Source organism: Galeopterus variegatus, unplaced genomic scaffold (genome assembly GCF_000696425.1).
Source record: "Galeopterus variegatus unplaced genomic scaffold, G_variegatus-3.0.2 Scaffold4744, whole genome shotgun sequence".
NCBI lineage: Eukaryota > Metazoa > Chordata > Mammalia > Dermoptera > Cynocephalidae > Galeopterus > Galeopterus variegatus.
In genome coordinates, this window is record NW_007730855.1 from 206,679 (window position 1) to 233,722 (window position 27,044).

General features: G+C 34.7%; 1 protein-coding gene across 1 annotated transcript in view; it reads right to left on the minus strand.

Moving 5' to 3' along the window:
* NAF1 (nuclear assembly factor 1 ribonucleoprotein) overlaps positions 1–27,044 on the minus strand; it is a gene marked incomplete at its 5' end in the record, with an annotated part of 43,130 nt that overhangs the window by 9,551 nt on the left and 6,535 nt on the right. Inside the window, 3 exons of the mRNA XM_008588255.1 lie at positions 1,001–1,161; positions 13,673–13,755; positions 16,681–16,774. Coding sequence (XP_008586477.1) covers positions 1,001–1,161; positions 13,673–13,755; positions 16,681–16,774 — 338 coding nt within the window. The remainder of the gene's footprint in view (positions 1–1,000; positions 1,162–13,672; positions 13,756–16,680; positions 16,775–27,044) is intronic.

The window sequence follows — 27,044 nt, forward strand, 5'->3', positions numbered from 1 at the left end:
TGTCTTTTTCGTGACCGGTAAGGGGATCGCAACCCTTGGTGTGGTGTCGCCCACACCGCGCTGAGCACATCACCATTCCTATATAGGATCCGAACCCGCGGCAGGAGCGTCGCTGCGCTCCCAGCGCCGCACTCTCCCGAGTGCGCCACGGGTTTGGCCCCTTCCACTCCTAATTTGACAATATTTTTAGCGGCACACATTCATTTCATCTTTCATAAGCATTCAACTTATTTTTATTTATAAAATCTATTCTACTTGAACTTATATGCAATTCGTTTAAATAAAAAATTAAATTATATAATTATAATAACAAGCTTGATATAAACAACTCTATAGCTAACACTTGGCAACACAACTAACACTTGAAAAATACACAATTACCAGTGGGAGCACAAATATGCAGAAATATCACTAGCCACATGCCACAAGCTTCATTCAGCATTTTTACAGACAAAATGGAGAGCACTAGTTTGTTGGTTATGCCAACCTCATTTACCATAATTTTATCCATAACTTTTCAGGGATACATTTTAATTGTTTCTTCTATAAATTTGCGATGTTTAAGCAACCTGAAATTTATTCATTTTCTTTTTCTCGTGAAAATTATAAGGTTATTAAATAGTTAAGTCCATGAATGCAATCCAAAATAAATTTTATTTAAAATTAAAAAGAAATTGTTTTAAAACTGTAATACTAATAGTGAAGTAGCATGTATGTAAGAGAAAAATATAATGGATAAAACAATGAAGTGGAATTCAGAATATTTATATGGTCCAAATGTGCTCCTAGTGCCTGATCATGTCATTTTGGGCAAGATATAATTTCTACTTGTAAAATCTGATAACAAATTGTAGCTTTCAGAGATGTTATTAGGAACGTAAATAAACTCTTTGGAAGACAGATACCATTTAACAATAAGAAACTACTGTTATGGAGAATTATTCCCAAATATAAACATTAGATAAGCGAAGAACTACTAACATGTCAGTAAAGTACTTACTGTTTAAGTGTTTCTGTGAATATATATTGAGTGAAGTCTTTCGTTGAAGGAGCAAAATACAGAGTCTCCTTTATTTTAATACCTTTACTCTCAATGTGATCTGAAGAATTAAACCGTAACACATAAAATGGATGTGCAACAGGTCCAAATATCTCAAATATCTATAAAAAAGAAGAAACATAAACATTTATTCCTTGATTGAGCAAACACTTACAGAACATATCCCAGGATCAGGTCTAGAAACCAAGCACAGAGGTGAAGGTTCAGCTGCTGGAGACACGTGCAGGAGGGCTGTAGATGTCAGTGAGTGGGTCTACCTATATATAAATATTTTACATATATAAACATATTTTATATAAATATATTAAATAAATATATACGTATATAAAGGCCTATATATAAATATATATATATACTTTTTTTACATATTTAACATGTAAAATAATGATTCAAAAAGTTAGCAATATTTTAAAAAATAAGAAACACTAATATTGCTAAAACAAGGTAATTTTGTCTATGTTAGAGCAATAAAATATATTTTTATTTATATTTAAGTCATGTTTATATACTCAAAGTCTTCATATTGTGATTACAAATGTATTTGTTCATTCTAGATTTCTTTTTTAGGAATTTAAAACAACAAGCTTGCTCCTTGCCAAATTCACATCTTTTTGTTGGTACCAACTAGATGAAAATTATGATTTTTTTAAGTTACTGCTCATTAAAGTACAAATAAAAAAAATTACAACTGGTAACTTTTGAGAAATAAGATGCTGTCTGGGTTTGGAATCTTATGACAGAAAACATAAAAGCAACATTCTGCTTCAATAGGTGTTAAATCACTTCTGCTGTTTCCATAGGGTGTTAACATTTCTGTGAAATTAAACCACAACTTTTTCTAATTTAAGAAGTAGTAAAGTCGATTTTAACTTAAACTTACATATTTCTAAAAAAATCCCAAAGATGTTATAAGCCTTTAACTTTTAAGTAAAAGAACTGCTGTTTGCACAGACCCATATTACTTTATTTCTGAAAATATTTTACAAATGATGAAAGGAGACTTCTCATTTTCAAACTCTTCTCAAAATAAATACCCACATTTTAAAAAATGGTTCTGATAACAAACATATATTATAGGAATCAGACCATAACCAATGTCAGCATAGATTTTTCTAGTGTTTTTCCTATAAATAATTTTTTGAGACTATACTGTAGTTTTGTATACTGCCCCTTTTAAAAGCTAAACTTGTATTAAATTATTCTATTTTATAAACATTCTTCATGAGCATAATTTTAATGGCCATATAAATACTCCTTTGCAGATTTGGCACAATTTATTTAACTTATCTTTATGGTAGGACATTTAGGCAGCTTGTAATTTGTTCAGTATAATACATGACACTATGATGAACATCGTTATATGTAAATTTGTGTACTTCAGATTTCCAAAAGATTGATCTGTAACAGGCAGGATTATTGGAGCCAGAAATATATAATTATTAAATTATCCTGATGTAGCTCTCTGCTCCTGACTTTCTTGCAATCTTATACCCTGTGGCAGCACCAAAGAAGACCTTCACCAGATGGGTTCCCTGGACTTTGGACTTCCCCATCTCTGAAACTAGTTTTGAGAAACGATCAGGGCCAGATGACTGGAAGCTGACCATGGGCACCATCCAAGTCAACAGATGCTCTGCAAAGGAGTATAACTACGCACAAGACTTTGCAAAAGAGTTGATTCTACTTCGGAGCAAATCAAAATCTTGCAGCATCTTGAGACAACGATGAAGATGAAAACAGAAACCAGATGAGGGCTTCATGAGACCTTGTGCCTGACTCAAAGACACGGACCCCTCAACAGCTCACATCTCCTTCTCTCCTGCTTTTCACTTCCCATGCTCCATTCCCTCACCTCCCCCCACTTTTAAAAACCTCTCAGTAAATCTAAGTCTTTGGGATGCGAGAGCCTACCATTTCCTTCAGCTAAATACACCTGCTTTTCTAACACCAACATACATACATACATACATACATACATACATACATACATACATACATACATACATACATACATATATACATAAATAATCCTGATGTAAATTACTAAATAGCATTCCAGTTTGAACCAATTTATATTAACTGCATTTAAAGTGCCTGTTTTATCACATCCCCAGTTCTTAATTTTTGATAAGTGTTCTATTCATTTTATGATTTTTAGTATAGCATTCAAGCTTTTATTACTTCTCACAAAAACATAAAACAGCTACCCATCAGGATACCACTGCTCTGAAGGTTACTATTACTTTAAAAACAAGTAGTGACATTAAAAACAATTAAAATGCCAATGTATTCTGGAATAACACTAAACAGCATTAAAATTTAAAGCTATGTTTTTACTTTAAAAGCAAAATGAATAATTTGAGAAAACGGCAAGAAATGTGCTTTGAAAAGGTTTAGATAAGAAGAGCAGACTTCTTCCAATGAGAATTACAAAGGATGGAAGGGATGTACTGCAGCACCATGTTACATATATTATATTAATACATAGTCTTACTTTCACTATGAAAAAGTCTTAAAAACAATTCACAAAATTTTAACTCCTTTGATGAATACAGACAAAGCCAATTCTTAAACTTTGGACAGACATGCATCTGTGGGGAGGGGTCAATAAGGTAGACTAGAAGCGCCCAACATGCAATACTCCCACAGAAGAGGTCCAGAGCAGGAAGTGGATAGCTGGTATCAGGTCAGGACAGATTCTGTCTTGCAGCGAGAAGAGTCTATACAGCTGTGAGCACTTCCCACCAGTAACCTCCAGTTTCTCCTGCCCTAGCTCACCCTCACCACTGCTGAGGTCACCAGCACCACTGTCTGGCTCAGGACAGGGAATCCATCTCACCCTATAGGAGTTCCTCCTGCTGCCTGCAACAGCAATCAGCCCATCTCCATGCATGGCCCATGCCACTGCGCGGTCCCTAGCCCCAGACATCAGAATGCTGCACCACCTGCTGCAGCCTCCAGAGTCCCATCCCATGTGGCTTCCATTGCAGGAGGCTGAAGCTGGTAGGTAGCAGTCCTCAGAGGACTTCCACTTGTGGCTTTCGCCACTAGAGACCATGATAGCCCCAGAAGCCCCGTCCCTTACAGCTTTTGCTGCAAGAGACTACAGCAGCTCTGCAATAAGGCTGGGAGCCCTACCCTTTGTGGCTCCACTCCCCAGGCTTGAGACACTGTGCAGCAATCTCCAGGGCTCCATCCCTTACTGCTTTTGCCGAGAGAGACCTGACTGGCTCTCCAACAGCTCCTGGAGCCCTGCCCCTCACAGCTCTCACCAGGAGAGGCCAGAGCACCCCGCACTAGCCCTGGGAGCAACACCCCTTGAGGCTTTTGCCACAAGATGCTTGAACAAGCTGGACAGCAGGCCCAGGAGCCTGCGCTCAAACTGTCTTCCATTTGAGCCTCCTGGAACCAGCCTCCAGAACTCCTCCCATTGTGGCTTTTGCCCTGGGAGCCTTGAGCCACCAGGCAGCAGCCTCCAGAGCATTGCCCAACATGGCTTCTCCTCAGCCATACCCTCTGTAGTGCTGCATCATACCTGTCAGTGCTCTCTATCTGCTGACTCTACCTGGAACGCCTGAATCTACCTAAAACTTCTGGGACTGACTATAGAGTCTACTTGGAACAAAAACTGAAACATCCCACCCAACAGGCAACATAAAACAAATCTTCAGGGCCGACACCGTGGCTCACTCATGAGAGTGCGGCACTGGGAGCACAGCCGCGTTCCTGCCGCAGGTTCGGATCCTATATAGGGATGGCCGGTGCACTCACTGGCTGAGTGCGGTACGGGCGACACCAAGCCAAGGGTTGCGATCCCCTTACTGGTCACAAAAAACAAAACAAACAAAAAAATAAACAAATCTACAGGTGGGATTCTCTTTTCTCAAAAGCTATTTGAGTAACTAAAGAAGCAACTGCTCCATTGGATGACCAGACATCCATGTAGGGATACTAGAAATATGAAAAAACAAGTAACTGTGACACCCTCAAAGGAATGCAGTGACTCTCAAATACCACATCTCAATCTACAAGAAACCTTTGATATGCGATCTAAGGAAACTACATGAGATACAAGAAGCGTCACAATTAAAAGACAAAACAATTAAACAAGAACAACAATCCAAGACATTAAGGAGGAAATTTACAATGTGATTAATGCCATAAAAAGGATGTGGTAGAACTCTTGGAACTGAAATAAAAACTACATTTGAGAGCTTCATAAGCAGGTTAGAGCAGGCAGAAGAAATAATTTCTGATCTTGAAGACAGTCTTTGAAACAAGCCAAGCAAACAAAAAAAAAAAAAAAAAAAAAAAAAAAAAAAGGAAAAAGATTATTAAAAAATGAAAAATATCTCCAAGAGCTATCAGACAGCCTCAAGTATACAAATGGCAAATCACAGGTGTTCCAGAAGGGGAGGAAAAAGAAAAAGGCATTGAAAACCTATTCAACAAAATAATAGCAGGAAACTTCCCAGGTTTGGCAGAGAAATGGATTTCCAGATTCAAGAAGCTCAAAGATCCCCAAACAGATTCAATCCAAAAAGGTCTAGTTAAACTGGCAAAAGTCAAAGACTAAGAGAAAATTCTAAAAACAGACAGAGAAAAATGTCAAGTCACCTATAGGAGAGTTCCTCATTAGACTAACAGCAGACTTCTCAGTGGAAACCCTAAAGGCCAGGAGAAAATGGAATGATATATTTAAATTACTAAAAGAAAAGTACTGCCAGCCAACAATACTACACCCAGCAAGGCTATCCTTCGGATATGAAAGACACATAGTGTATTTTCCAGATAAACAAAACCTATGTGAATTCAGTGCCACACAACCAGCCTCTATAAGAAACCCTCAAAGGAGTAAAAAACATTACCACCATGAATACATAATGAAGAACAAATCCCACTGATAGAGCACACAGGCAAAAGAGGTAGAGAAAAAAAACTATACCATACTACCTCAAAAACCAACTAACTCTAAAGTTAAACAACAAAAGGGAAAAAAAGGAAAAAAGACAGGTAAAACAACCACACGAAAGCAATTAAATAACAGGAGTTAAACAATACCTTTCAATAGCAATGCTAAATGTTAATGGATTGAAGTCCCCAATCAAAAGACATCAAATAGCCAAATGGATTAAAAAAACTAGACCCAACTACATGCTGACTACAGGAAACCCACCTGACCTGTAAAGACTCACACAGACAAATAGTGAAAGGATGTAAAAAGACATACCACGCAGATAACTGAAAATGAGCAGGAGTAGTTATTCTGGAACAGATAAAATTGACTTCAAACCAGAAACTACAGGAGACAAAGAAGGCCATTATACAACGATAAAGGGATCTATCCATCAAGAAGATACAGCAATCATAAATATGTAAATACATATAAATGGATAAATTCCTGGACACACACAAACTACCAAGACTGAACCAGGAAGACACAGAAAAATGGAACAGACCAATAACAAACAATGAGATTGAAGCAGTAATCAAAATTCTTCCATCAAAGGAAGTCCAGGACTGGAGAGTTTCACTGCTGAATTCTACCAATCTTTTAAAGAAGAATTAATACCAATTCTTTCCAAACTATTCCAATAAATTCAAACAGAGGGCATTCTCCCAAACTCATTCTATGAGGCCAGCATCACCCTGATAGCAAAACCACACAAAGATAAACGAAAAAAGAAAATTACAAGCCAATATCCTAGATGAACTTAGAAGCAAAAATCTTCAACAAAATACTAGCAAACAAGAATACAGCAACACATTAAAAAGATTATACACCATGGTCAAGTGGGATTCATACCAGGGATGCAAGCATGGTTCAACATACACAAATCATTAAGCATAATACACCACATCAACAAAATCAAGAACAAAAACATTGTGATCATCTCAATACAGAAAAAGCATGTAACAAATTCAACATTCCTTCATGATAAAGACTCTCAACAAATTAGGTACAGAAGAAAGGTATTTTGACACAACAAAGCCATATGTGACAAACCCACTGCACCTATCATACTGAAAGGGGAAAAGCTGTATGTTACAAACAGGAATAAGGAGGCCTGCTGTCACCACTCCTATTTAACATAGTATTGGAAGTACTTGCCAGAGCAATTAAATAAGAAAAAGAAAAAAAAGGGGGGGGTATCCAGATAGGAAAAGACAAAGTCAAATTATCCCTGCATGCAGATGACATGATTCTATATATAAGAAAACCTGAGAGACTGTCCCAAAAAACTCTGAAAGCTGACAAACAAAATTCAGTACGGTTGCAGGGCACAAAATCAATATACAAAAATCAGTATCATTTTTATAGTCCAACAACAAACTACAAGAAAAAGAAATCAAGGAAGCCCATTTACAATAGTCACCAAAAAAATTAAATTCCTAGTAATAAATCTAACCAAGGAGGTGAAAGATCTCTACAATGAGAACTACAAATCACTGCTGAAAGAAATTAAAGAGGACACCAAAAGATGGAAAGACAATCCTTATTCATGGCTTGGAGGAATCAATATAGTGAAAATGTCTATACTATCCAAAGCCATCTACAGATTCACTGTGATCCCACCAAAAAAAACAATTACATTCTTCAGGGAAATAGAAAAAAACAATCCTAACATTCATGAGGAACAACAAAAGACCCTGAACAGCCAAAGCAATGCTGAACAAAAAAAGTAAAGCCAGAGGCATTACATTCATTGACTTCAAATTACACTACAAAGCTACAGTAACTAAAACAGCATGGTACTGGTATAAAAACAAGACATGTGGACCAATGGAACAGAATAGAGAACCCAGAAATCAACCCACATATTTACTGACAACTGATCTTCAAAAAGGGCACCAAGAACATATAATGGGGAAAAGAGAGCCTCTTCAATAAATGGTGCTGGGAAAACCAGATATCCTTATGTAGAAGAATGAAACTTGATCTGTACGTCTCGCCATATACCAAAATTAACTCAAAATGGATTAAAAACTTAAATATAGGACCTGAAACTTTAAAACTCCTTGAAGAAAACATAGAGGAAACACTCCAGGATGTAGGACTGGGAAAAGACTTTATGAATAACACCCCCAAAGCACAGACTACACAAGAAAAATTAAACAAATGGGGTTATATCAAACTAAACAGCTTCTGCATAGCAAAGGAAACAATCAACAGAATGAAAAGACAACCTACAAAATGGGAGAAAATATTTCCAAATTACGCCTCTGACAAGGGATTTATATCCAGAATACAAAGAGAGCTCAAGCAACTTGGCAGTAAAAAACCAAATAATACAATGAAAAACTTGGCAAAGGAGCTGAACAGACATTTCTCAAAGAAAGACATACAAATGGCCAATATGAAAAAGTGCTCAACATCATTAAGCATTAAGAAAATGCATATCAAAGCCTCTTTGAGGTATCGACTCACCCCAGTTAGACTGGCTATTATAAAAAAAGAGAACAACAAATGCTGGCAAGGATGTGGAGAAAGGGGAACCCTTCTGCAGTGCTGGTGGGACTGTAAATTAGTACAGTCATTATGGAGAACAGTATGGAGGCCCCTTAAACAACTACAAATAGAACTACTGTATGATCCAGCAATCCACTATGGGTTATATATCCAGAGGATTAGAAATCATCATGTTGAAAGGATACCTGGACTTTCATGTTAATTGCAGCTCTATCTACAATAGCCAGACTATGGAACCAACTTAAATGTCCATTGATGGATGACTGGATAAGGAAAATGCGGTATACATACACAACGGAACACTACTTAGCCATAAAAAAGAATGAAATGCTACCATTTGCAGCAACATGGATGATCCTTGAGAAAATTATGCTTAGTGAAACAACCCAGGTGCAGAAAGAGAAATACTGCATGTTCTCACTCATAAGTGGAAGCTGAATCCACAAATAAACAATAAAGAGAGACAGAGAGAAAAGAAGAAACAACAATCACAATAGTATGTTGAACTTTTAGAAGTAGAGAAAAGAACTGTGGCTACTAGAGGTGGAAAGGAGGAGGAGAGAGGAGACAGTTAAGGAGACACAAAGAAGGATTATGTATTGTAATGATCAATAAGCTAACTATCCTGATCTGAACATCACCCATTGTACACAACTATTGAAAGTCAACTTTGTATCACACACATATATATAATAAATTTTCTTAAGGAATAACAAAAAGAAAAGCTTTGGACAGAGATAAAAAATATCTTTCATAAAGTTCCCTTGGTATCCATTAGTACAGGGTAAAATAATCACTGTTTGCAACCTGGTACACGAGACTGTTTCCCAGGGACTTGTTTCCTGGATAACATTTCCAAAGTGTGAAAAATGATTTCACTGGAGAAATTTCTTACCAAGTTCAGGTTTATGCAGAGCCTGGTTTGAACTAAGTAAGTGACATTTAAAATTCTTAGACAAAAGTAAAGCATATTTTTTTAGCTGCCTATTCCTAGATCTAACTGTTTATAAGCCACAGCTACAAAGCAATCAATATAGAGTTTTAAGTCAAATAACACTACATACAGCAGGTAATGGGATGCTACATGATGGAATTTGTACTTGTATGTGGCATGCACCAGTATCAATAGGTACTGTATTTATGATCCTACCTCAAATGGTCACAGGAAAACTTGACTAAGTCTACATAAGCAATTTAGCTAATTCAGAGCTACAGAAAAGAAGGATTTAACAATATTTAAATAACTACCAGCCTCAAAGTGTAGATTTTATGTTGAGTAATACCTGAGAGCTAAACTGCGAAGAGTCAACAGCTCAGGCCAGCTCATTTCTCCTACAATTCCATATAAGGACCTTGCATCCCTGCTCAGTCATTCCACACAACTCTGAGGATTTTGTAACTTCCATACTACCTGACTCGAGATAAAAGCAAAGGAAGTAACAGACCGCAAGGAGAGTATAAGAAAAAGAATTTAGGAATAGTAACATCTGAGATATCTACTTTAAGGTGGGCAAGCAGCTTTCTTTATACCTGAAATAACATTCAATATTTTGTAGAATTTTCATATAAAAATTTAATCCAATGTTTTATACTTGCCCTGTAATTTGACAAGTGGTTTTCAAAATGTCCTTTCACTTGGTTCTAGTTGAAAATGCTTACCAACTCTTATTCAAAAGCATTATCTTCCTGCTAAAAGACCCCAAAAGATTCCTGTCACATAAACACATGCCACTACAACAACATTGTACAGATATAACATAGGGTCTACTGGGAAAAAACCAAATATACAGAGAAGTTAACAGAGTGTGTGCAGTCCCCCAAATTCTCACTCTACAGCATAGACTGGGCTTACATGTTCTGTATGCAACATGGCAAAAATTCTGAGTGGGGTGGGGCCCTGCCTGAGCCAGCAGGCTGGATGTGCTCAGACAGCATTCCAAAAGGGAGAATGACTGCTCTCTCCTCCCCCTCCCACCTCCACGCACCCCACTCAGGGAGTGGGCATTTCCTAGTTTCTCTAAGTAACAAGAAATACATCAAGGAATCTCCAGGGCCAGGAACAATGCTGGAGGGCTGTGTGTATGAAAGGCTAAGATCTGCATAATGCCACACTAGAAATAGCCTTGAAAGAATGCCATTAGCCAATGCCTTACTGTCTCTCCAGCTGAGTCAGCTTTTGGCCAAACTACCAAAAGGGGGAAAGGAAGTAAGGAAATGAAGGCAAAACAACACTGAATCAATATGATATGGAGACCTTCAGAAAATCATCACATACTAACAACCAGTATTACCAGTATTACTTTATACTAAATATAACGATTTTTTTTTTTGGCAGCTGGCCAATAACAGGATCTGAACCCTTGACCTTGGTGTTACAACACCATGCTGTAAACAACTGAGCTAACTGGTGTGACTTTATACTAAATATAAAGGAATGTTTTTTTTAAAAAGGATCAGTAAAAATACCTTATCCAATGATATTTGAGAGAGAAATAGATTTCACTACTTATCAAGAAGAACTTGTCATTATTAGGATTAAAGGGCAAGCATAAAAATACAAATCTGAGCTTGTCTTCCCTAAATCAGTGGAGAAGGCAGAGGGAGATGGAAAGGAAATGAACCTGGGTTATAATCTCAATTTTGTTCCACTTCAGCTTTGTGATCTTTTTAGCAAGTTTTCTCAGATTTAAAATGGAGATAATTCTACTACCTTGCAGGTTTTCAGAGAATTTAAAAAGATAAGGAATACAAAATATCACTGTGGCTAATTATTATAGTTGTTATTGAAGAGCAGAGAGAAAAGAAAGAATGTGCAATGGTTTGCTATTGAAGGTAAAACTAATTTAGTGTCTACATAAGACATGATAATGATTTAAAAAGAGATTTAATTTCATAATGTGGTCTCTAGTTTGTTTAATAGATATTCTCTAATCCTCCCTACCCCCATCACTATTTTGGGGAATCATTTCAAAGTACTTAAACTTATAATCAAATAGTTTTAAAAGACTGCACTTCTTGAATTTACAATGATAAAAGATTTAATTTTTGCCTCAAGGCTTATGACATAAAGTTAGAAGTATAAATGCTTCATTTTATATCTAACTCCTTTCAAAGCCAAATGACAGAAGAGCTGAACATTACTAGTCACCTTAAAGGCCTAAAAATTCAAATGTATTGAGGGATATTAAAAATATCAGTTTAGAGGTTATCATTAGCAAAAGTTGGGTATTTTGAAATTAAAACTATCTAAGTTAGCTACTAAGAGAAAAAGGCAAGTGCCATGAAAATCATAAATAAATCAAGGAAATAATCAGTTTTAATACCTTTACTTCATATTCAAAAAAATCAAGAAATGTTTCCATTGTCTCTTCTCCTTTCCTCTTCTCTCTGCTACTACTTGAGGACAACAAGAAATGTTTTGTTTTTGCCAGGGTAGAAGATTGGTTACTCCTAAAGAAGACCAATGAGCATGAAGAGTCATCTACACGTTCCCAATTCCTTTTTTCTCTCAACTCCCTCTGAGGTTATGCCCCTAGCATATATCTCCAATATTTACAAAGGCAGTGGCAGTAAATAGAGTTTGTACTATATTACAGTACTTCTTCCTCTGAATCCCACACTTGTGCTTCCTGAGACTCACACTTGTACCTTAAATACTAAACATAGGTATTTGAAAGGGAAAAAAAGGACAGCAACATTCCTCAGTCACTAACAAATCTTTCTTCCCCTGCCTTCACAAACTTTCTTAAGAATTGCCAAAAAATATTAGTTCTAGACTTCAATTAGTTCTGCCACTGACTGCTTTGCAATCCTAGGTAACTCACTGTCCCTTGGTAAAACTGTCCTGTCAACCTAAAAAACATATGTAGGTAGTGAAAGGTAGACCCTGATAAAAACTTGATCCCTTTCTAATTTGTGTTAAAATGGAATAGTAGGAAAAGGCAGAGAAAAGGTAAGGTTATGTGTTTCAACACAGTAACTAGCTTAAAATATTGCTTTTGCCTAATTAAACATGATTTAATTATATCTCCTGACACACACACACAAAAAGTCAACTGCTGCTCATCTGGGAAAAACTAAAAGCCCAGTAGGTTGTTTCTCCAAAGACAGCAGCTGGTTTCTTATTTATTTGTCTGTTTTCAATGTACATTTACTTAGCACATATAATTTACAGAGGACTATACCACATACAGTGAGCAATACTGAGATGAATAAAAGACTGTCCCTATTGCCAGGAAATGAACACTTGGTTAGTATTTACATTATTGATTTTAGAAGGTTTTATGTCCTATGCTGACTGCTCAGAATTGCCTACCTGCTGGGTAAAGTGTGTGGTTTTCTGCATTAAGGATGGACATGCAGGGTTGTTCCATTAGAGAGATGTTAAAAGAAACCCAACCTCATGGTCATTACTAAAGTACACATATTCATAATTCTCCTGAATGTGCTTACAGTGAGACTTCACTGCTGTCACAAATATTCTCCCACTTGAAAAAGATCCCACTCTGAACTTCCACCTGAGGAAACCAAGGTCTAAAAAGTTTGAGAGCCTCTACTTGAAGGAAACTTACAAACCAAAAATAGTTAAGAACTGCTATACTGTGCAAAGTCTTCACTCAACTCTTAGTACCTGGAGAGTAGGGAACTATGTCGTATTCAATATGTTGACCTATGACCTAGCAAATACCTGACAAACATTAGGAAATAATTCTATTCATGTGTATTTAGTGGCCCGTGCAGCAAACGGTAATAAGCAGTACTAAACCAATTTATAGACAGACACGAAGTATTGAAAGAAATCAGGACTGCACTAAAACTGGAGAGCTCTAGACTGCTAGCCTACTAAAATTAATAAACTCATCTTAGGGGCCAGCCCGTGGCGCACTCGGAAGAGTGCGGCGCTGGGAGCGCAGCGACGCTCCCGCCGTGGGTTCGGATCCTATATAGGAATGGCAGGTGCGCTCACTGGCTGAGCGCGGTGAGGGCGACACCAAAACAGGGGTTGCGATCCCCTTACAGGTCACGAAAAAGACAAAAAAACAAATAAATAAACTCATCTTAGGACCAACAAAGAAAAGTCAGCAAAACCTTTTAAGGAATAAACAGAGTAATCTGTGGGATTTGAGTTATTTTTTACAAACCTTTCCTGCTGCTTGTCGATCACTTTTAAAAATCACAGTCTCTTCATTAACTGGAGGTAGGTTATTCATAGATTCAATTATTACTAAAAAATAAAATAAAAAGATCATTTCAAGATTTAATTAGAAGATATATAAAATTTTAATGAGAATTTATGCTTTAATTCCAACAAAATTTAAAAGAAAATTTAAGGTGAGATAATATATCTCAGTAACTATTCTTCTTCAGTAAACAAAGTCTACTTATTACCAAATAGCACAGACAGATGAACTGTATATATTTTTAATACAAAAAGCTACAATTCTAAGAAAAAAAATTAAAATATAAATTCTCACAGAAAATTTGGATCACCCATTAAAGGGTCAACAAATTCAAGCTGTATATATTTCTCAAGCAATTTTTATCAAAAATAGTATAATTAATCACACCTATAAAACTCCTATAAGAAATTAGTCTTCTTTTTCACTCTAGAATTATTTTTTACAAAGTATTGATTACTTACTGATATATGAAAAAGTTAAATTAAAGGCTTCACAAAAGCATCTTCCTCTGAACACATGAAGTAAGAATTATAGAGCTCACAGTAATTTTTATTACATTGAACTTCCCTTTTTAAAAAGCAAAAGCATTATCCCACTTGTCTAGCAAAATATCCAATTCTTATAAGTGCCACAAACGTAAAACAACTGATCTACCACAACAAAGAGAAAAAAGAAAACATACAATAAGTCCTTAGAGAAAAAATTACAGCAAAAAGAAAGAATACTGTTACATTATACAGATAATACTATGTCCACTTGGAAAATAAAATGTATTAGCTCAGATTATTGAAATCAAAGAATTCCTTTGTATCACAATGAATTTCAACAGTTAGTTCTTCTACATCCTAAACATACATTTAAGCAACAAATCATGGGTCAACATTTTTTTAGTTAAATATGTTTTTGGAATAAATGATGAGTAAAGATTGATAACGATTGTGAGCACTAACAGAATTCATTCATGATCATCACCTTTCCCTAATGGCCTCCTGAAAGAGTCAAATTACATGAAAATTAAAAATCACTAATCCAATAACCTCATAGAAATATGAGAAACAAGGACTCAAGAGATTAACATTAGCACACGGCAAATTTCAGACAAAGTTATCACCAGAACCTGGATCCCTAGTTCTAACACTCTATGACAATGCAAACTGATTGTGTTTCTACAGATCTATTCTCTTATTATGATTCTGGGTGGCAGGCAGTTTCAGGTAATTAAGTACAAATAAACTTAGAGTTTACACCATACACCAATAAAAACTTTCAAAAGTTCTCAAACTAATATTCTGAAATTATGGACTAGGACGAGATCATTAACTTCATGACATCTCTGTACTTCTATGTAGATAAAAAAAATATCAAAATACCCTTTGTTTTTTCCAAATTAAAACAAAACACCGGCATAGCTTGTAGAACTGGAGTGCAATGCCAAATCCTTTCTTTTCATATTTAGGTTTTCACTTGAACTCATAGATTATTTCTGCCTAATATACTAACATTTATTTGTTCACTTTTGTAATTTGGTCCAAATAGTGTTCGATATTTTAGGCTTTAAAACACAGTAGTATGCAATAGCTGATTTTGACTCATTCACTCTTTATATCCACCAGGTTGAGAATTTTGTTACTCTATTACAATTAGTTAGCCAAAAGAGTATCTTTAAAAAGCATTATTCTAGGTATATCATATAGTTTATATTTATTTCCCTGAGAATAACACATTATGACCTAACATTTTTCTGTATACATCAACTCTAATAAATGCTCAATGTATAGAGTTTTATTTATGATTTTGGGGGAAAAAAAGTTTCACTTAAATCCCAATTTTGATTAATAAGCTGAAAAACTACAAAATTATGTAAGTATTTTTTTATATATATATTAATACGGACACTGATAGAAAAAGGTCAAAAGATAAAGTCCCAGTTCTGCCACTGACTCACTATACAACTGATCATAAGAGCAACTGACTTGAATTTGTCTGTGTCCCTTAGGTCCTGCAAACTAAGGGGGCTGGTAGGCAATCTAGGTTCTTTTCCCAGTTCTAAAATCCTATGCTTTTGTCAGCTCTGAGTTCTATTTTCAGGTTTATTTTCATATGAGAGTTAATGGTACTATATTAATGTCAAGGCCTCTCACATCTTCCTCACATTTTGCAGCTAAAGAAATCTAAAACCTCCAGTTTTCATATAATCCAAAAGCTTCATATCTCATGCTATTAAAATCAGTATTAAATCACAGAACTTAGTAATTTACATTTTTATAAGATAAAATCAAAGATGATAGGCAGAATGGCTACCCCAAAGATATCCACACTGTAACCCCTGAACTTATGAATATGTTACTTTGCAGGCATGATTAAGTTTAAAGACCTTGAGATGGGGCAATTATCCTGGATTACACAGGTAGATCCAATCTAAGGTGTCCTTTAAGAGCATAGAACTTTTCCAGGTTACGGTCAGAGAGAGATGTTACATTATTGGCTTTGGGGATAAAGGAAGAGAGCCATGAGCCAAGAAATGTGGGGTAGGCTCTAAAAGATAAAAAGAACAGGAAAACAGATTCACCCTTAGAGCCTACAGAAAAGAACTCAGCCCTGCTGGACACCTTGATCTGAGTCCACTGAGACCCATATCAGAATTGTGGCCTACAAAACTGTAAGATAATAAATATGTGCTGTTATAAGCCACTAAGTTTATGGTAATTTGTTATAGCAGCAATAGAAGCTAACACACCAAAGCAAATTCTGGAGAAAGTATGTCAGCAAAAGCAGACTCTTAAGTTTGTACAAAGAAAATGTATTGATGTATTATTTGTGTAAGTAAAAACTGAATTTTATGCCTTCAAACTTAATGACTATAAAATGAAGTGTTACTACATATATCAAAAAAAATTTATTAGTCATAAAGTCCTTGATTCCATTATTATTAGTCCATGCTTATAATTTTAACAAAATTATTTACATACCTAATTGTTCAATAATACTTGAAACCATCCCAAGAGGCTTTAATTCAATGTCCTCAGGTAGAGTAATAGTGAGTTCTTCAACAGAAGGTAGTTCCTATAATATAAAAAGAGCTTTAATCTTCCTCCAGCTTCAAGGAAGGACTTAAAAAAAAAATAACATATATTTCCCATTTGAAGTGCTATAAACATCTCGGAAGATGTAACATTAAGTGCTTAAAGCATCTCTTTACTGTTATCCTTTTTAGCATTTACATGGACTTCTGATAACACTTCTCCCATCTCCAACATCTCTGTACCTACATGACTCAGTAAGTCTAGAGCATATACCCTAAATCCAGTCAGACTAAGAATACAGACCTAAGTACCACTCTAAATTTCTCCAATCACACTTGAACAAGAGAACAAAAAAGAAAAAAAAAAAAAAAGGATATTATTAAGGAATCCAGAGACATTCCAGTTGAAGAGAAATAATTCTAGTAACTATAATTTCTCCATAGAAAGAAAATTCTCTTAGCTATCTTATTAATTTGGTTAATTAATTAATTTGACTATAATTAAAACAGTAGAACACAGAAACAGCAATCTGTCCTGGGGCTACATGAAGAAAAGATGAATGTCTGACCTATTTGGTAAAAAAGGAAATGCCACCTATCAATCAAATATAGAATTTTGGGAAACAGAATGTAAGCTTCAGCCTATAAAAGCTGTGATTGTGTTGCCTGATAACTTCTCTCTCTAGGTTAAAAAATAAATTTCTTTACACCTAAAAGATTTCTCTTTTCTGACCCAGTTGCAAGCTGTTCTTCAGTTGCTATAGAAATTGAAGTAGAGATAAGTTGAAGAGAAATCTAAGAATAAAACTGAACTTAGCCTTCAGATTCAATAAACAGGTCTTTCTGTTCCTGACCAAATGATATTAACTCTCAGAAGGAAATTTTTCCTCAAGAAGGCTTGAAACTGCAAAGACCCTATCAATTGTATGTTAGGAGTTAGTTTGGGAATAAAGGGAACTTTTGAAGAAATGTTTGAAAACATGGGAAAATCTAAATAATACAAAATATACGCAGATGAATGTATTACTGGTGATCCTATAATCATATTTTCCTATTTGAACTGTAACAAGGTTTTGAACAAAATCTTTTGACCAGAGTTGAGAAGCAGACTTCTAAAATATACTTTGCTTCTGGGACATGCTATTTTCTGATCAAAGTTTACTTACAAAGAGCCACACTAAGGGTCTCAACCAACTCAGTGCAGAAGAAAGTTGGTTAGTCTGCCTGGTGTTGGAGGAAATGATTTTATCTGTCAGAATTCTTTTGAGCACTTTTAGGAAGAGGACAACTACTTGCCATTCTAACTACCTTCCATATTAAATATGGAAAGCCCTTTTCTGACAAGACCATGGTTTGAAAGTGGTCAGTGTGTATATCAGAACAGAGAAAGGAGTTCAGTTATTAGAACAAACTATTAAAGAATAAATGACATGGAAAAGCCTTTCTTAAGAAGTTCTTAGTTACAGAAACTTCCATGCCTTGTAGAGAGACTGGAGAACTATAACGTTGTGGGACTGCAGAGAAGAGGGCTTAATGATATTTTACAGGGCAATTGAGAGATGAGTCTCACACTGATTCTGGTTCTGGAAGTAGCATCTCTTACAAGTGGCAAAACCTGTTCTAATGCCTAACCAAATTATGGTAAGATCTACAGCAATTTTTTTCATTACTTCTGGATTGCAATAAAGCCCACCTGTTCAAGTCAGGAGTGTGCAGGCAGAAGAATGGGTAGGAAAGTCTCCAAAAGAGGAAGTGCTATTATATCTTTTGTGAAAACCTCTGAACTGGGTGGGAGGGCAAACCACATGCACAAAATTAGCATTATTCTCATAAGTGCTATTTAAGCACAATGAAAGGCTCCTGGTTTTGTATTTTTTATTATGAAGGATAAAGGCCCATGTAATACAATCTCTATGCTTTGACACAAATCTAAACTTGAATACTGTTTTGGGGTTTTTGGTTGCTGTTTGTTTTTAACATATAAAAGTAACACATGTTCCTGTTTTTTAAAAAAGCAAAAACTCAAGTAGTACAAAAAATGCAAAGTAAAAAGCAAAAATTCCCCTACTCTTTTCCTTTCAACCACCCAATTCGAAGACCCAAAGATAGCTATTGTTGTCAGTGTATCTTTCAAATACATGTACTATGCAGATATAAACTTTACATTTCCAATCTTAAAATATTTTTTACTTAAATAAAACATCCATATTGTATGCAAGCTAATCTTTTTACCTATCATATCCTGCACATCTTTCTACACCAAAACATAAATATCTATCTTATTTTATTTAAATGCTTATGGTATTCCACTGTATAGGTGTATTACGATTTAACACACCACTCACCTGATACAACATTTGTCCTGCCCTTTTAAAATTTTTGCTGTTATGCACAATGATACAACATTCTTTACATATGTCTTTGTGTAACTCCTGTGATAAATTCCTTCAAGTGAACCTGCTAGATTAAAAGTTATAAATATTTTAAATTTTGACAGATATATCTAAATTTCTTTTCAAGCATGTTACATCAATTCACACTTACACAAACAATATATGAGAGATTTTCCTACACCCTTGCCATTACTGAGAAGTAAACTTTAAATCTTTGCCAGGCTGACTGGTATAAAATAGTGTCTTACTTTAATTTGAAGTTCTTCATTAGTAAGGAAGACTGAACATCCTTGTACGTTTCCTGGCCACTTGTACGTGTTTATGAATTGTTTGTATACTTTACACACTTTTCTTTTGGATGGTTTATCTTCTATTAATTTATGAGAGAACTGTGGATATTTAAGAACATTTGCCCTTTATCAAATATGTAGTAAATACCCACACACTTACCTCCGGTCCCCACATGTTTTTTCTGTTTAATGAACCTTTAGCATTTTAATTTTTATAGCCAAATACATCAACCTCTTTTTTTTTTTTTTTTTTTTTTTTTTGGTTTTTGAAACTTGCATCACATTTAGAAAGGCCTTTCCTATACCTAGATAACTTTTAAAATTCAATGATGTTTTCTTCATTTTTCTAGTTGCATTTTACATATTTGCATATTAGGTCCATTCACAATTTTATTCTTGTGTAAAAGGCAGAGATTGGCTTTATATTTATCCAAATTACTAGCCAGTAATCCAACTTTTCCACCATTGAATTGAAAAACAAACAACACATACCAAACGTACTTATGTATTTGGGTTTTTAACTGAAATCTCCATTCAGTTTCACTGACCTATTTCAGTGTCAGTACTTAACTATTTTAACTGAGGCTTTCATGACACATTTTAATATTTGGGAAGAAGAGCTAATTCCCCAACCCACTCTATCAATATTTTTAACCTTGGAATTTTCCTAGCTGTTCTTCCATGCTTAATTTACTAGGTAAAACTTTAGAACCATTATATCATATTAGTATTGTTTGTATTGAGGTCACATTTAATTATTTGTATTCGAATAGGTACTACATTAAGTGTTCGGGCTTGGCCCAAACTATTTTATATCTTACTTGCTAGTATAAATGCCTAGATATATAATATCTTTTATTGCTAAGATAAATGGATTCTTTATAGGGTATTGTTTGAACAAAAGAAAGCATCATGCTGAAATTTATTTCTAGTAATTTCCTTGCATATCCACCACATAACCATATTTTCAAAAAATAAGTCAGCCTCCTTATCAATATCAGTACCTCATGTTTTCACTTTTCAAATGATATTGGTTTGTATTTTCAGAATCTCAAGTGTCAAGCAATTGTGATGATAGTGGCATGATGTCTGATTCTATTGTTGAACATGATACATTTTGATTGGAATTTCTTTTTAATAACATTAAGAAAGTATCCGCATATTCCTGTTTTATAAAGTTTTTAAAATCAGAAATGACTGTCTTTTCATCATCTTGAGATCATTATAACAATTTTCTGTAAGTTGAGCAGATCAGTCTGATGAAGTCCTGATGTTCTGCTCTAAGGAGTACCATGAGACATCCAGTGCAAAGATGACAAGGGAAGACACACAAAGCCAGGATACTTGTAGTAAGGCAAGGACTCACACATGTGGTCAAAAACAGAGACTGGCAGGTCCCTTTAATCCCTGTGTCCACCTAGTTTCCAACCTATGTATATATTAGAAGAATGAAAAGTTTTGCCTACAAATGTGGAGGATCTTTGATTTCATGTAGAACCAAACTTAGGGGAAGTAGACACAGACACTGCTATGTACGATGACTACCATGCTTCCAATTCCAGTTCAGTGATCCTGATAGCATGTAACACAGGAATGTATATAGTTTCCTAAGCATTTCTTAAAAAGACCAAAGAATGCATTCATTAAGTTGTTTGTTGACAGTAAAAGGCCTACCTATAAAAGTGAAGTGCATGAAATCTCCATCTCAAAAGTTCCACAGAACACAGAAGATATATAAAAAACTAAAAACTGCACACAAAACATGAAAGAGATAAGTGAAACCATCCTTGTACAATTCCAGGTTGAGAGTCTGTTACAGAGTTTGCCTTTCAAAGTCCAGCTAAGTCAAGCAGTATATACCTGCTTTGAGAATGGCAGATATTTTGGGGACTAAATCAAGGGAAAACAGATCTATTTGCACATTTTAAATGAGCATGCTAGGAGAGGAGGATAAAGAGGGGAAAATATCTCAAACTCCATCAACAAGAATTCACCCAAGAGATGTGCTTCCCATGAAGATTTGTGGCAGGTTCAGAGACAGAACTTTAGAAAGTTCAAAGGGGAAGTTCTTTGGATTGTCACATCTTAATGTCTGGATGCCAAATATCACCATCTCTTCCCTATCTACTAAATCTAAAGTACTGCCTCACTACCGAGTGTAGTTATTCTATATCAAATTATCCTGCTACTTTTCTTTCTTCTAAACACATCATTGTCCAACATTTTATTTGTTTGCTTAATATCCATTTCCCTAACTAGACGATAAATCCAGTAATAAGTAGGACCTAGTTAGGCTTGCTCATTGCTATGGTACCCAGAAAGATCACTAGCACATAGTAGGTATTTAATATATATTTAGTAAACAAATCAACCTACGTCCTCAGTCAAAAGTCATAGTCTTTTTCAGTCAGAGAAGAAATCAGATAATAAAAATGTAATCCAACACAGAATCCTCAAGGAATAAAAAAGACCTGAACCCAAGCTTCTTAAACATAAAATGGCAGGCTTCCAAGGAAGCTTAATTGTCTAGGATTGATGCACAGATGCTTCTGGTTTGCAGTAGCAAACATTATTACAATTATTAGATTAAAACGTGGCTCCCTGATAACAAAGCAGCTGCCCCTTGTAGGATAATGAGTAAATCTCCTCAGCTGCATAAACTCCTTTACAGAAATAAAAATCAATCACTTTGTTAGTCCATGTGTGAGGAAAGAGTGTGTACACGTGCAACAAAGAAGAGAAATATACAGACACTCTAAAAAAAAAAAGGCCAGAATACATATTGGGGGCTATTACCATTTTGACACCGTATACAGGCTATAAAGAATGAGAAGTAAAAGGCATACGGATAACCTGAAAAAATTAAAGGTCAAGGTTATGAAGGAAGTTAATAAGGAGGCCTTATTCAAGGTTAATAAGGAGGACTTATTCATCATATAATAAGCAAAAAACAAGTATACTGAAAATAAAAGACAAGAAGGCTATTTAATATAGGTTAGAAAGATTTCAGTATGGGTCTGGTTTACACTCCAGCCCTGTGGAAAGAAGAATGAGTGGCTGGGAAAGACCGCTTTCATTTACTTATTCAATACTAGACAGTAACTATATTTGGCTATGCAACTTTATATATAATTGGTTAAAATTAAATAAAATGAAAAATTCAGTGTTCAATCACACTAGCCATATTTCAAGTGCTCTCAATGGCTACAGTATTAAGACAGAATGGATATGGAACATTCCCATCACTGCAGATCTATTTACAGCACAGCTTTACATCACACATCAAAAGATCCCTACAGTACAAAACAGATACCCAGGTATTAATAGCATCAATCATATTACTATGAAGTCTTAATGCTAACCTGAATACTCCACTTGGAAAATGATGATTTGTGATAAATCTATATTTTCATCTTGTTGTTATTTCTAAAAATTAAAATGAAACTAAAAACCAGTCTTAGATGTACATTATTTGCAATTAGGGGTAAATATCTATGTTACCATTTATATAAAATAATATTAGAAATGTTCACTGTCTCAAAATCAAAGAATAAAAATAGTTTTTCTGGACATATTTATTCAATACGTCTATATGTAAAAAGTGAGTAGTCAAAGAAAGGAAGAAAAATATTTCTTTCATAGCATCATCTTAATCAAAAATAGAAAAAAAAAAATAGCTGCATGGAAATAAAAATCACCAGAAACATCACAGAACTTGGCAAATGAACTACTAAAATTAAACATACTAAAGAAATTCATTTATTTCCTACACATTCCACGGTTCCAAGTCAAAGGCTTTAGTAAGACATAACACAATCTAAGCAAATAACAATTTAAGAATGCTTACATTAGATGATACATTCATTCTTCACCGTAGTAAAATATGCTACATTATTATTATTCAGGAACCCAATATTCAGACAGTTCAAATGACCAGATTCCAATGTTGCTATGCACATCTCCACAAATTCTAAGAACAGCAGCCTCGAATGTACCTATTACCTATTACTAAAATGGGAGGCGCAAAAAATGGAAGGAGCTGATGTGTCAAAAGTGGCCCTCTGAGAAGATGGCATTATCACTTTACAATGACCTTGAGTTCTCTAGCTCTTTTGAAAGCTTATTATCAGGCAAGAAAAAAGAAAAAAAAAAATCAGTAATTTGATGATCTTCTAAGGCAAAACTATCTAAAGAACCTTGATGTGGACTTTTACTCACAAATACAGAAAAAGGGCAGCAAAAAGTAGGGGTGGGAGGTGGTAAGGAATCAAATATTCCAAATGGAAACTAATCCTTTTTGGTGCTAGTTTGGGAAGAACTGAGAAAAGTGAAAAATGTAGAATAAAATTATCTAACCACTTTTCTCCTATTATCCAAAAAGACATGCACATGGCAGCCAATTACCTGATGCTATTAGGTGAGACTTCACTTTTCAGATATAGTTGGAAAGTAGGATCCAATCCCTGAAGTACTGAGAGCCACAACTGAATTTTGTTTTTTCCCTATAGCTGGTAAAACATATTGGAAAAAAAGAATGGATTAGATCTGTATACTCTGTGTCATTTATGACCACATATAACATTCAGTATAATTCATTAACCTCTCCACAGAAGCTTCAACGGAACTCAGCTGTTTCTTTTACTATTACCAATAAGAATTAATGCCCTCATTCATTATCCTATTGTATGACGCTAAACTCAGACTAGACCATTAAATATTTTCACCTAATATATGAAAGCCAACACTTCTTTGAAGTGTCTTATTGTTCTTTCTTTAATGAATACAATGTTCTCATTCTATTTTTCTCTAAAATTACTGTTGCAGAAACCAAGCTCATAAGAATATTTTCAAAAATTGACTCAAATACATATAAAACTGAAATAAAATTATAATTCATCTCAATAAGAAAAAAACTTCCAGCAAGGATTACAACTCTAAGCATATCTTTTATGTTAACTGAGGAATCCATATTTCAGCAACTCTAAGACACTGATTTTATATATCACTAAGATAGATGCAATGCCAGGTAACTGTAAAAAGCTATAGATTATTAGCCTCAATTTTTCAAAAATGTTAAAAGGTGCAAAAGTGTTCATTTTAGAATTGACAATATTAGCCATATGGGTGATGGACAAATGAATGAACAAACATTCTCTGAGCCCCTAATATGTAACTGACAGTAGGAGTACAATTGTCATGGACAGACTTGGTCCTTTCCTTGGGAAAATTCACATGCTCTTCACTCATTTACTCTTCCATATATATCCTATTCAACTTTCAACTTCAGTTCAAGCCATGATGCCTTCCTTAACCACTGCAATGCAAGTTATCTCCCCTTCTACTCAATCCTATGACTTCTTATATGGTACTTCATTTATCTGACATTAATCATTAACTCCCTGGAGTTACTTTGCTTTCAGCTAGGCTAACTCTCTAGCTATTTTCCTCTTTAACAGTCATTTGTCTTTATCCCCTAAAGCAATCAGCAGAACTCACTTATTAAAATCTACTGGGGAATGAAAAATCTAAAAAATGGAATGTTTCTTTGTAGTAATAATCACATATATGTATATACACAAGACATATACAGATACTCTAATGAATAAAACAGTATTTGAAGTTTAGAGGATCATTCATGTTTCATGTGAACTTTATTGAAATAATTCTGTACAATACAAAATATTTTTTAAAAATCTGAATATTAGTTATTTTTGAAGAGCACCAAGTATTAGTGAAAAACTCGCTCCTTTCAAGTATATAGGCCACTGCTTAAATATCAGGCATTTTAAGAATGTTAATCAATGCCATCAGTATTCTAGGATAGAATGCAGTAATTCCAGACATATCTAGACTCATGAAAAGTTTACATAAAATGTTGAAAGAGGCCTATATTTAGGACACAACTCATAAAACAAGTTAGGCATTGAAAACAAGATATTCAATTAATAATTAGTATAGACCAAGTTTCAACACAATTTCATAGGTGATGGGAGATCAAATAGGTACGAAACACTCCACTGTTTCTAACCAGTTGAGGTGGCCCAGATATTTCCATATGCTCATGTTACAACATTTTATGATATGTATCTGCACTGCCAGAATCAGAAAAATAATATAGTGTACTCAATGTAACTACAAAGTGCAATTTTATATAACATAGTCTTCAAATTATGAAGGCTAAATTTCCTAAGATTTATAAGCCTTACATTTTTTTCTTGGTCATGCTATATTATATGCATAAAAATACTATTAAATATTTATAACTACTATCTCTACAAAAATATTAAACATTTTTTATCATCATATACACTATAGTCACAATTTTAAAATGTTATGTAAAGTCAAGTTTTCAGAAGAAAAAATAAGCACTAATTTATAAAACTCATTTCCGATTAAGACTTTGGTATCTCACAATCCTAAATGTTTTCATAACTCTAAACTTTTAATTGCATCTCATATATCTTAATGAAGAGTTCAGGGCATAAATTGCTGAGAAATTTTTTCAAAAAGAACGTAATTTTCCAATTCATTGAAACACTGAATAAATACTATGTAGTTTAATTTAGTTCCAAAGCTGTAATATGCATGCTGCTTTAGTTATGGGGTAGGCTACATATAAACCTTCTCAGCTTTTAAGGGTTTAGGTTGAAAAGAATAATTCCACTTGATTAAATTTAACATCATATCATATAACTGTGACCTTATGAAGATAACCAATTAAGACTCTCCTGTTTCAGTGCCTCTTTGGCTCACTAATCCCTCTTTTTTCTTTTCCCTTACCATCCCAACTCCCATTTTTTTTAACTGGATTACAATCAAATATTCTTGGGATAACAAGATTTGGTTATAACTCAGTTCAAAAAAAGTAATTGCATCTCTCTAAGGTTTAACTATAAAAGAACAATCTCAAAGTTACTTCACTGTAGCTTCCATATACCTATAACTAAAGAGCTGCATGGTTAGTAGATCATGGGGGATCTAGGTTTCCAACAGTACAAAAGACTTAAAGAGATAGACAAGAGCTACAACATTCCTGCTTGACAGAGGAGACTAACTGGAGGTAAAAATTAAGCTCAGCATGCCTGAATGACAATAGAAAACTGCCTAGAAGAGGAAACACTTTAGAAAGAGATGGGACATAAAACTAGGTTAACTAGGCATGTGCTTTTTCTAGAGATCCATGAAAGTCCAGCACAAACTCTAAAATTGGTATTATGTGTTTGGCACATTTTAATTTATGGATAACTTTTAGCAAACACAACATCTATGTTCATTGATTTTCTTCAATTAAATTAATAGACCATATAGAGCTAGCAGCTCCACACTAGCTAAGACGCACAACCCCTGCTGCCTAAGAATCCCAAGTGATGTATCAGGAGTCCTGAACAAAACGGCACATACCACACCAGCTAGATTTAGTTATAGCAAAAGAAAGGACACTTCCTAGGAAGAGTGGATTATCATTTTCCTAAAATAACAAATCTAAGCTAACTAATAGGATTGGTCCAAAAGTGAGCAAAAAAAATATAATACTAATTAGCCAGTCCATGGGGAAGCTGAAAGAAAAAGATGTCATATTTAGAGCCAGGAACACAGAAATCCATGTATAAGCTAGAACTAAAGATAAA